Source organism: Chelonoidis abingdonii, chromosome 1, assembly GCF_003597395.2.
Source record: "Chelonoidis abingdonii isolate Lonesome George chromosome 1, CheloAbing_2.0, whole genome shotgun sequence".
Lineage (NCBI taxonomy): Eukaryota > Metazoa > Chordata > Testudines > Testudinidae > Chelonoidis > Chelonoidis abingdonii.
Window position 1 is genome coordinate 110,143,638 of NC_133769.1, and position 11,468 is coordinate 110,155,105.

The window sequence follows — 11,468 nt, forward strand, 5'->3', positions numbered from 1 at the left end:
GCTATTCATGTAAATCCTGCGTCTAACAAAGTACTTTGAAACCCAGCTCAGGTAAAACCAAATAAAAGTTAAAAATTCAAAACAACCCTACTTCATAGTTTAAAACTAGATGTTTTCATATAGTTTTGCAGCTAAAACAGACTTCAGGGATAACAGTATGTTGCATTCTGTTAGAGATTTCCCCATAGACTTTTCATGTCATAGCCTTTTAGGCATGGTTTTGTGGCTATCACCCCATATTTTGAGTTGGCCCAAACCATTCTAGCACAAACTAAATAGTTCATTCTTAATTTAGTGAGACTGATTTTTACCTTCAGTGTTGGATGGAATTGGCCCATGTTGTATACTCCTAGAAAGAACCCTGATAGCGTAAAATAACCACACCCCACATCAACCATACCCATCTTGTATTCTGTAAACAGCACAGCATTCTGGGATAAGACCCCTCATCATCAGAGCTTTCTTTAGACTGTCCCGGACTGTCACCCCACATCTTGCTGGAACCTGCAAGGTCAAATATAAGACATAAGCATTAGAGGAAGAGATTACAATTCACTCTCATGGTTGAAGCAAACTAAAAAGTATACAAAATGTTCAAAGCGCCACAATTTTCATTTTTACAGCACTTCATAGAATCCTAAATATTAATTTCTCAAAGTACTTTCCATATTGTGGACATCGTGTAAACTGCATACAAACCACGCCATTATGAATTCCATATCAAACCAAGCTCAGCAAATTTGACACCATCAGCTCAGGATTAAACAAAGACTGTGAATCGCTTGCCAACTACAAAACCAGTTTCTCCTCCCTTGGTTTTCACACCTCAGCTGCTAGAACAGGGCCTCATTCTCCCTGATTGAACTAACCTCGTTCTCTCTAGCTTGCTTCTTGCTTGCATATATATACCTGCCCCTGGAAATTTTCACTACATGCATCCGACGAAGTGGGTATTCACCCACGAAAGCTCATGCTCCAAAACGTCTGTTAGTATATAAGGTGCCACAAGATTTTTTGCTGCTTTTATCTAAATTTCTAATGACATTTGAGAGAGAAAACTTGAGTTGACTGGGTGACCTTCTATCCTTATCCATTTTGCAACAGAGATGGCAGAGAGATAGGTAACTAAAAGCTATTTATATATATATATGATAATTTTGAAGAGCTTGTACTGCAATTAAGTGGAGAGATGTATCATTTAGAACTAAAAATAAACAGGCAATAGGCGTGGCTGAACTAGCTTGAACTGGACTACTTGCCACAAGTTTATAAAATTCATTACAATAAATATTGAAAGATACAGATACAGATCTCTTCAATGGAAAATACCAACTTCAAATCTAGTCAATTTAAAAAGAGAGAGAAAGAGTTAATAGTAGTGGCTGGTAACACATCTGTCCTTGAGGCCACCGCCAATATTTGTGATTCTACAGACACATTTTCCTTTTTGTAAAGAATATTTTTCGTTCCCCTTTTGCTGTTTGACCCCCATGAGCAAAGAGGAGTAGTTGAATACAAAGGAAACAGATTAAAACTGATCAAACACAAAATATTGTGAAGTGCACAAACTATACAGTTCTCTAATACAATTTTTCCTCTAATCTCTTCCAGTTCAATGATCTTCGGTGTTTCCTGTAACAGTAGTAAAGCTTTTTTTTGTTTTTTTTTTAAAGCAAACTGTGATTTTTAATTGACAGTGTTCCTTAAGCAATCAAAAAAAAAGGATAAGACATATTAGGGTGACAAAATATATCAAACACTACCATTTCAATACTTCTGATGCTATTTGCTGAACAAGGTTTCATTTGCTGGTATATACACCAATACTTTCCCTTCTGCTCATCCCTGGTATTTTATTTTTTCTGTAATGAAGCCATTCCATGCTAGGAAGCTCCTCAGCCTTAACTAACCAAAAAGCCAGTCAGACCACATGAAATGAAATTATTTACTGCTTATCGGGGGCCCGATCCAAAGCCCACTGAAGTCAACAGAAGTCTTTCCATAGACTTTAAAGGACTTTGGATCAAGGCTCAGTTGAGCAGCTAACATTTAAAAATTCTAAATGTAGATAGAAGCCTGTGTCTCCTACTTAAAGATAACAATGACAATCCTCTTTCAAATGTCCTTGTGAATGCCACTTTACTGAGGTTACACTACTTATTGCATTTCTATGACTCTAGGTGTATGCTCTCCTAGAAGGAAGAAATGGAAGTGACCTTTTCGGTCATGATCCCTCTCCCTGTCGATGTACAATTGTTCCTTACAGTACATTTTATCTAGTCTATTTTTAAAAGTTCAAAGAAATGGGGCTTCCAGTACTTCTTTTGTAGAAACTATTTTACAGACAAATGTGTGTCAAAGTTTCTTTCACTATACAGCCTAGATCTTCCCTTCCATAAATCCACTCCATTATTCCAAAAATACACCATTTATCCAACCTCCCTCTCTATAGCGTTTACATCCCACCCTTCAATTATTTGTAGAATTATGTTCTCTCTCCCCTCTGCCCCCATGTACTTGTTACTTAGTCATATTGTTACAGGTGGGACTGGTAGCACAGCCTATTATTAAGGTTATCCAACACTTCCCATTATAAGACCCTGAGTTCAAATGCTCATAACATTGCTAAACTTTAACTGTTTGGGTTGAAATTTTCCTTGCTAGGTATCTGCCTCATGCTGATTTTGACTGGAAAATTTCAACCAAAATAGGTTAACCATTTCCAAGAGGGCAGCTAAGGAAAAATATATTATGCCCATGTTTTAAAAAATTGACACTTTCTTTGAAATGCTCTAGCATTGGACCAGGGACTTGAAATTTGGCAGGGGGTGGCCTTTGTCAGGGCTGTGCCTTTTGCCATCCCTGTGAAAACTCACCCAAATTTGGCCAAGTTATAAGCCTTTGAAAAAAATCACAGTTCGCACCTGCTCACTAAAGATTTACTAGAGCTTAACACCTAAAATCTCCAAAAATTCTATCCTCACTGAGCATGCTCCATCACCTTCCAGCTTCTCATGCTGACCAAATTGTGCATGCACCATCCCCACAGAGCAAATGAGCATGCTCCAGCCCAGGGGGTTCAGAAGGCTTTACCCGTAATAGCTGTTCTGGTCTGGGAACACGGAGCCTGTCTGTCCTGTGCTCTCAGTGATCCCCCTGGTGGCACCTAGACAGTGTGGAGGAGGAAGCCAGCTGACTTAAATGCAGAGGGGACGAGGGAAGGGGTTGATTGGGACAAGGAGTTTAGTAGGACTGGGGGGACAGAGGGAGGGAGAGAAACTATGGGCTTGGCTACACTCAAAACTCCGAAGCGCTGCCGCAAGAGCACTCCCGCAGCAGCGTTTTGAAGTGCAAGTGTGGTCCCAGCGTTGCAGGTACTCCACTTCCCCATGGGGATTAGCTTGCAGCGCTGGGAGCCGGCGCTGGGGCACTGTTTACACTGGTGCTTTGCAGCGCTGTAACTTGCTGCGCTCAGGGGGGTCTTTTTTTCACACCCCTGAGAAAGTTGCAGTGCTGTAAAGCGCCAGTGTAGCCAAGGCCTGTGACTGGGATTTGGAAGAGGGAGACTGGGTCTGGTCTCGCAAGGATACTGGGAGAGAATAGGGCAGGCTAGGACTAGGTGGGTGACGAGGTAGGGGAGGCTGGGACTGGGAGCTGTAGGGAATAGAGACTAGGACTGGGAGCCAGTTGACTGGGGGAAACCTGGCTGGTTTCCATTAAAATTTTTGAATGATTTGGCATTTTCCCGCAGAATGTTTCAATTCCATCAAATCATACCTTTCTGACAGAAAACTGCTCACTGGGAAGTTTCACATCAGCTCTGATCCATACCTTATATTCCTATCCAAGATAGGCTGAACTAAATTTTGATTTTGGATTCAATGAGACTACATAAAATGCTTTATTAAAATTCACATATCTACCACTTTCCTTTCTTATCCATTTATTCTGCAATTATATAAAAATAAACTAAGTTAGTTTGGAAATATTTATTTCTTATAAACTCAGCCTGCACATTGCTCATATTTGTATTATTTCCAGAAGTATAGTAATTTATTTTTTCTGAATCTAAGTTACTTATATGCACTCTTCCCAACGTGCAGTTTGAGACAATCTCGAGTAAAACAAGAAGAGACATTTAACAGGCCAGTTCTCGTTCTCAGCCTCAGCTAATATTTTTTAATTAAGGATAAATAGAATAGTTGCTGGGACAAATTATTTTCTTACATAAGCTGTAGGAGAGGGTGCTAAATATATATTATAAGGGAACATTACAGAGTAAAGGCTGTGTAGATTGTGAGCTGCATTAAGTACTTAAAAAAAAGTAAGTTACATCATTTTTAACAAATGACTCAGTTTAACCCATTTGATACACTTTTCATCAAACATTCAGGAAAGTATTTAGCCATGTGCCTAGCTTTAAGGATGTAATAGTCCCAAAGAAATGAACAAGATTACTTGTGCTTAAAAACCTTCCTGAATCAGGGCTGTAGTTCAAATTAATCTATTTAGACAATCAATTGTTCCATTTCTCAGTTCTTTTGTTCTTATCCACTTTTGCAAATATTTGATATGAGTATTTGCAACCATATGGCTGAAAATACATTTATTAACCAGAGTCACAAGGATCTAAGCAGGTGTCTAGAAATGCTTTATTTCAGTAAATCTGTGTTCAATTCCAGTAACACTGTAATAAGAGGATATGGGGCTATATCCCTGAAATAACTCTTGCATCAATTTTCTAACATCGGACTTTTCACTTTGGGAAATTCCCAGGAGATAGAAAGCTGGTTCCGTGCTGTTAAGCAAAACTGTATGATGGGTTATTTTGCTGGATAAGGCAAAAAGAACATATGCTACTGAGTGCACAGAGACATGGACTCTTGGATGGAAGCTTCATCCAAACCGCTCATTTGATACTTGGGAGCTTTGAATTTGAAGGGTCTTTGGTTGGCTCATGAGGAGAGGGAACAGGATCAGAGAGGAGATCAGACAAATAGGCAGCAATCAGGAAGGGAAGCACTGCAGGGCTCTTATAAGATTAGGTTTTCCCTCTGCGAGTAAGAAACAAAAGGGTTACTGAAAGCTATTGTTATGTTTCTTTTATGTTTAATCAGCTTAAATAAATGTTGAGTGGTTTTTCAAACCCAGAAGTCAGAGACCGTAGTAGTTTTGAAGAAATCTACATGGCCCTGAAAGTAGAGTTAGGAGAAGCAGCCAGGGTCACCCAATATTCACAGGCAAGCATCCTGAGAGGAAGCTGAGGGTTAGTGCGCTAGAGCCACTGGTGTTGAACAAGGCCTGGCCCCAGGAAGGGGCAGATCATGACACACACCATGGTATCCTTTTAGTATTTTACTATGAACTGTGTCAATTTTGTTTGCAAGACTAGCATGCCAAAAGTAAAATGAGTTTACTTACCTGTAACTGGAGATTCTTCAAGATGCACGGTCCCTATTTATATTCCACTGAGGGTTATGTGCATGCACCACGTGCCCAGAGCTGAAGCTTTTGAAAGCGGTACTGTTCAGTGGTCTGCGCACGTGCCCTGTGCCATCTTGTAGTCTCCTCTGAGGCAATAAAGGATGCAGAGGGCAGCTGGCATGTCCAGGTCCTTCTCTACTGCAGAGTTGTTGAATCCGGAGCAGAGGGGAAGGAATGTGACTTTGGAATATAGATCAGGACCACACATCTTCAGTTACACGTAAGTAACTTGATTTTTCTTCTTCGAGTGATGGTCCCTATTGAATTCCAGAGAGGGTGATTAACAAGCAATGCCTATGTGGGAGGATTGTGCGAGGAGACTGTGGAATGGAGGACTTCTCCTCTGAACAAAGCATCCGTCGCAGAATCATACATTACAGTGTGGTGTGTGGAAAGGGAGCGTACCAAACTCCAAGTGGATGCCTTGCATATGTCTACGAAGGGCCCTTTGTGGAGTACAACTATAGTTAATGCTTGCACTCTCATGGAATAAGCCTGAATCCCTTCAGGCAGGGATCATCCCAATAACTGATAGCAGCACGTAATGAATCCTGAGACCCACCTGAAGATTCTCTGGGTTGAAATGGCTTGCCTTTTCATTCTCTCCACTATGGCAATGAAAAGTCATGGACATTTCTGAAAGGGCTTTTTCCGATCAAGATAAAAAGCCAATGCCCTTTGAACATCTAATGAGTGAACCTTCTTTACTCATTTGAGGCGTAAGGCTTGGGGAAGAAGGTAAGTAAATGTACGGGTTTATTGAGGTAGAACTGGGAAACCACCTTGGATAGGAACTAGGGGTGAAATTGTAGAGAGACCTGGTCTATATGGAAAGTGGTGAAGGGGAGGTTAACCATCATGGCTCCCAGTTCACCATCCCTCCTTGCTGATGTAATGGTGATGAGCAAAATTACTTTCATGGAAAGGAGAGATAGTGAACATGAGGTCATAGATTTGAAGGGGGCAGATATCAACAAGGTGAGGCCTAGGTTAAGGTCCCATTGTGGGACAATAGGCTGAATGAGAGGATATTTTTGCAGAAGGCCCTTCCAGAACCATACAGTTAATGGGTGGGTAAAGATTGAATGACCGTCCACTAGCAGGTGAAAAGCACTAAGGGTATCTGCATGCATCTTAATGGAACTGAGGGCCAGTCCCAAGTCCCTCAGATAAAGGAGATATCCAAGAGTAGTGGGATGGCCACCGCTTCAGGGACAAGGCCCTTCCGAGTAGCCTAGGCAGTGAAATGCATCCATTTGGCTCAATATGAGAGTCTTGTGGACTCCTTCCTGCTGCTTCAGAGGACATCTTGCACTGCCAGTGAGCATTCCTGTACTAGTGGAGGTGTCCATCCAAAAACCAAGCCATCAGATGAACAGTGTGCAGGTTAGGGTGTCTGAGTCTGCTGTTGTGTTGGGTCAGTAGCTCCAGGAACGTCCAAATTGTGAGTGGAGGGTTGTTTGACATACAGAGGAGAACCGGGAGCCAAAATTGGCAAGGCCATTGGGGGAAATCAGGATGGCTGTTGCTTTCTCCCATCACTTGCGGTAGGAGGAGTAAAGGGTGAGGAGGCAAAATCTGTCAGATCCGACCAATCGAGGACTCGGGCATCCCCCTGTGATTCAGTTTCAAATCCTCCCCTTGAACAATATTGGGTGAATTTGGTATTGCTGTGGGATACAAAAAGATCCCTCACCGGGGTTCCTCGGCGATTATAGAGTCCTGCAATTCCCACTCATGGTCAGTTGCAAAGTTTCTGCTGAGGACATCGGCAATCATGTTCCAGTAGGTAAGCTACTATGAAAAGAATATGGCATGTGATGCACCATTATCAAAAGTGTATAGCTTTTACACACACAGAAGGCTCAGGATCTTGTCCCCCCTTGTTTGTTTAGGTAGAAGACTGTGGTAGTGGTGTTGTCTGACATGACAAAAACATATCGGTTCTAGACAGCTGATAGGATCACCTGGCAAGCACTGCATACTGCTTGAAGTTACAATATGTTTATGTGCATCTTGGCCTCTCGTGTTGTCCAGGTGCTTTGTGTCATGCGGTCACCCATGTGGGCACCACAGCCTATGAGGAATGCGTCCATTATGGTAGTCACAGTAAGCAAGAATGGAAGGAAGGTCATCCCCGAGCAGACTTGTAGCAGGTTCATTCATCACTGGAGAGAGGAGAGAACTTCTGGTAGCATCTGGAGCAGAGTATGCATGGGTTGATGCATGGGGGAGTAGACCCTTTCTAGCCAGAGCTGAAGGCACCATATGTGTAGGCGAGTGAAGGCCATGACATATGTGCAGACCACCACGTGTCCCAAGACAGAGACAGATTTTGGCCAAAACCAAAGGGTTGAAAGACACCAAAAAGTGATTAGTTCCCTCGTTGTCTGGAATCTTTCCCTTGGTAGATAAACTTGGGTGGAAGTCGCATCTATGCAAGCTCCTATGAATTCCAGGGATTGTGTAGAGTTTAATGTTGATTTTTCTATGTTTACGTGACTTCCAAGGAGGAGAGGAGTAGAAGTAGTTGGGACGTTGATTCTGGGCCTCTTGTTTGGACCATCCTGCTATCAGTCAGCCATTCAGATATGGAAAAACGAGGATTCCTTGATGTCTGAGATGGGCTGCCACCACCGAGAAAACTTTTGTGACTACTTGCAGGACAGTAGTGAGTCCAAACAGTAGGACCCTGTATCGAAGATGCCGAGGCCCCATCCCACCCCAACCTCAGTAACTTTCTGTGTGTTGGGTGTATATTGTTATGGAATTAGGCATCTTGCATATGGAGATCCGTAAACCACATGCCTTTTTCTAACGAGGGATTGATTGGTGCGAGAACAACGATGCAAAATTTTGGTTTGGAAAATCAAGCAGTTGAGGCATCGGAGATCCAATATCGGTCTCCATCCTCCAGTCTTTGTGGGGACTAGGAAGTAGCTCGAATAAAGCCTGTTCCCTGAAAAAAGTCTGGGATTAGCTCCACAGCTCCCCTCTGCAGTAGGGAGTCGACCTCAAGTTGGAGTAGATCATCGCATGGGTGTTCTATGCATGTGAATCGAGGAAGAGAGCAAGATGCTGGTGTCGCTGTAAACTCTATGATGTAGCCACTCTGGATGATATCTAGGATCCACTGTGCATTGTTATAGCTTTCCATGTTGACAGAAAGAGTTTGAGGCGACCCCTGAAGGGGATAGACAAAATGGGCATTGGTGTACGGAGTGGTTGACCGCTTTCTAAAGACACTTAGAAAAACCACATATGTGATGTTTGGATGTGTTGCGTTGATGGGGTCTACGAATCTTAGGATGCTTTCAAGGAGGCTCATAGGTGCATTGGTGGTATAGCTGTGGGACTCTGTAACAATATGACTGGGGCTGGTGGTAGAACTTTCTCTTGAGTGCTGGTGTGAAGATACTCAGAGACCTTAAAGATAATGAGAGATCTTCTGATTGAAGAGAAGCGATTTCTTGAATGAGAAGTCTTCTGTAATGTTTTGCAACTCCCTGAGAAGCCAAAAGGAGTGTTTCCAGGATTCCCTCCTCCTGAAAATTCACATTGCCAGGACATGGGAAGTCATGTCTGTGAAGTCCACTGCAGCCTGTACCATTAACCTGGCAAAAAATTTTCCTTCCTGCAAAACTGCCTGAAATTGGTTGCAATCTTGCAAGTTTAGCTTGTCTGTGAACTCAGCCAATCAGCCAAATATGATTTTGTTAACTTTGGGCACCAGGGCTAAGTAATTTGACACACAAAATTGGAGTCCTACCCAGAAGATCTTTCTGCCTATGAGGTCTAGGCTTTTACTCTCTCTATCGGATGGGGTGGTGCGGGAGTGTTGCTTTGAACAGTCTGAAGTCGCCTGGATAACCAATGAGTTCGGTGGAGAATGAAAGAACAGGAACTCAGGCCCTTTGGTGTGGACACAGTATCTCTTCTCAGACCCTTCTAGGGTGGGTGCACACGTGGCCAAGGTATGCCATACAGTGCATGCTGGTTGGAAGATGGCATCGTTGAATGGTAGGGCCACCTTCGTCGGTACCGAAGTATACAAGATGTCAAGCAGCTAGTGTTGACTGCCTTGTACCTCCTCTCAGGAAATTTCCAGGGTATTGGCTATTCTCTGCAGCAATTCCTGGAACTGTCTATAGTTGTCCAGTGGGGAGGAGGGGCTGAACAGGTGGCTGTGTCTGGAGAAGATGAGGGACGTCTCTCCGGAATTGTTGGTACCATAAGAATCAGGTTAATCAGTGTGTCATCCAACGCTATGCTGGAATACCTACCTAACAAGAGTTGTGATGATGAAGTGGGGGAGTCCTCCTGATCCAAGAGAGATCATTCGGAGGTTGTATATGGGGACCACAAGCTGCAGTATGGCCAGCTTGGTTTACCCTGTTGTTGCATAGCCTCTGACCACGGTACCGGATACCAACTCTGCAAGTAAGGCAAGGTGAGGAACTGACACAGTGCCATCAGAGCCTTCTGGCACTTGTGCTTCCAGAATGGGAGCGGTGGACATGTCGGACAGCTATAGCATCTGAATCAGAAGAGTCAGAAACCTCACCAAATGGCTCTGCGGTCAGACCCAACAGAACGGTATGCTGCAGGAATATAGTGGGGGAAGGGTCCCTTTGACTGTTGATTGGATCGAGGGTCATGGAGACTGTAGTCTCTCTAGTTTGAATAACTCGTGGGAACCTGAGGTGCTTCTGAGTCTCCCAGGGGTCAATGGTATCCGTTCTTCTGGAGGAGTCAGTATCGGGAACTGTATCTGTCTGGAGGCCAATTGTTCTAGAAATGCTGGCGGAGGCGACAAGTCCAGTCGGCACTGGCAGATCTGGTGATTGGTGCAGCCATTTCTCGGTCTTGTGAGACTTAGAATGTGTGGTGACAGAATCCATGGATGGTGCAGAGTCCTTTTTAGACTTGGAGGAAGACTTATTGCCATGCTTATGGGCATGTTTCCTTGGTTCGGCTCCAATGCAGGGTCCTTAGCAAGAGTATTCATGGAGCCTGATGGAGGCTCCGCAGTAGGGGGTGTTCTTCACCTGTTCAAGCTGATGTATGCAGGGGTTACAGGACAGGATCCAATGCCAGTCCCATGGCAACTTTCATAAAGTGTTTCCTGAGGTGGAGAGTCCAGTTCTCTCAAGTACGGGCAGGAAAGGAAAGGTAGACACTGCACCCAGACATGATGTGGGCTTCCCCCACGCAGCACAAACAGCATTGGTGCTCGTCACTGAGGAAAACAAGCAAGTGCAGTATGCACAGGTTTTGAGCCCCTGCATCTTCAACATAATCCAGTACCCAGGCCCAGGTACCGGGGGGGGAGGGGGGGAGGGGCGTTACAGTTGGGTGGGAAGCACTACCAAAGCCAAGTCTTAAATCAGATACGAAAAGGAAGAATTGAACAGAAAACAAAACAAAATAAAAACATTCCAGAACAACAAATCTAAACTACGAACAGTACTAAGGATAGTTCTGAAAAGTTTTGGAAAGTGTGTTACAAGAACGAGAGGAGTAGAAGCTCCAACTCAGACCATGCAGTGGTGAGAAGGAACTGGAGATGCTGCCAGCTACCTGTGTCCTTTATCACCTCGGGTGAGACCACAAGGCAGCACAGGACACATGCGTGGACCGCTGAACAGTACTACTTTCAAGAGCTCCAGCTCCAGGCACATGGTGCATGCACATAGCCCCCAGTGGAATACAATAAGGACCAAGACTCCAAGAAGAATCAAAATTTCTACTGGTATTCACTCCAAGAGAGAGAAGTTATAATGCCAGCCACTGTCAGGGTACGTCTACACTACGGGATTATTCCGATTTTACATAAACCGGTTTTGTAAAACAGATTGTATAAAGTTGAGTGCACGCGGCCACACTAAGCACATTAATTCGGCAGTGTGCGTCCATGGTCCGAGGCTAGTGTCAATTTCCTGAGCGTTGCACTGTGGGTAGCTATTCTGTAGCTATCCCATAGT

General features: G+C 43.8%; 1 protein-coding gene across 4 annotated transcripts in view; it reads right to left on the reverse strand.

Annotated features, from left to right (window-relative positions):
- Positions 1–11,468, reverse strand: part of BRAF (B-Raf proto-oncogene, serine/threonine kinase) — a 136,768-nt gene that overhangs the window by 54,043 nt on the left and 71,257 nt on the right. For all 4 annotated transcript variants that reach the window (XM_032783183.2, XM_075069045.1, XM_075069041.1 and 1 more), the window contains one exon: positions 401–504. In XM_032783183.2, the coding sequence (XP_032639074.1) occupies positions 401–504 (104 nt within the window). The remainder of the gene's footprint in view (positions 1–400; positions 505–11,468) is intronic.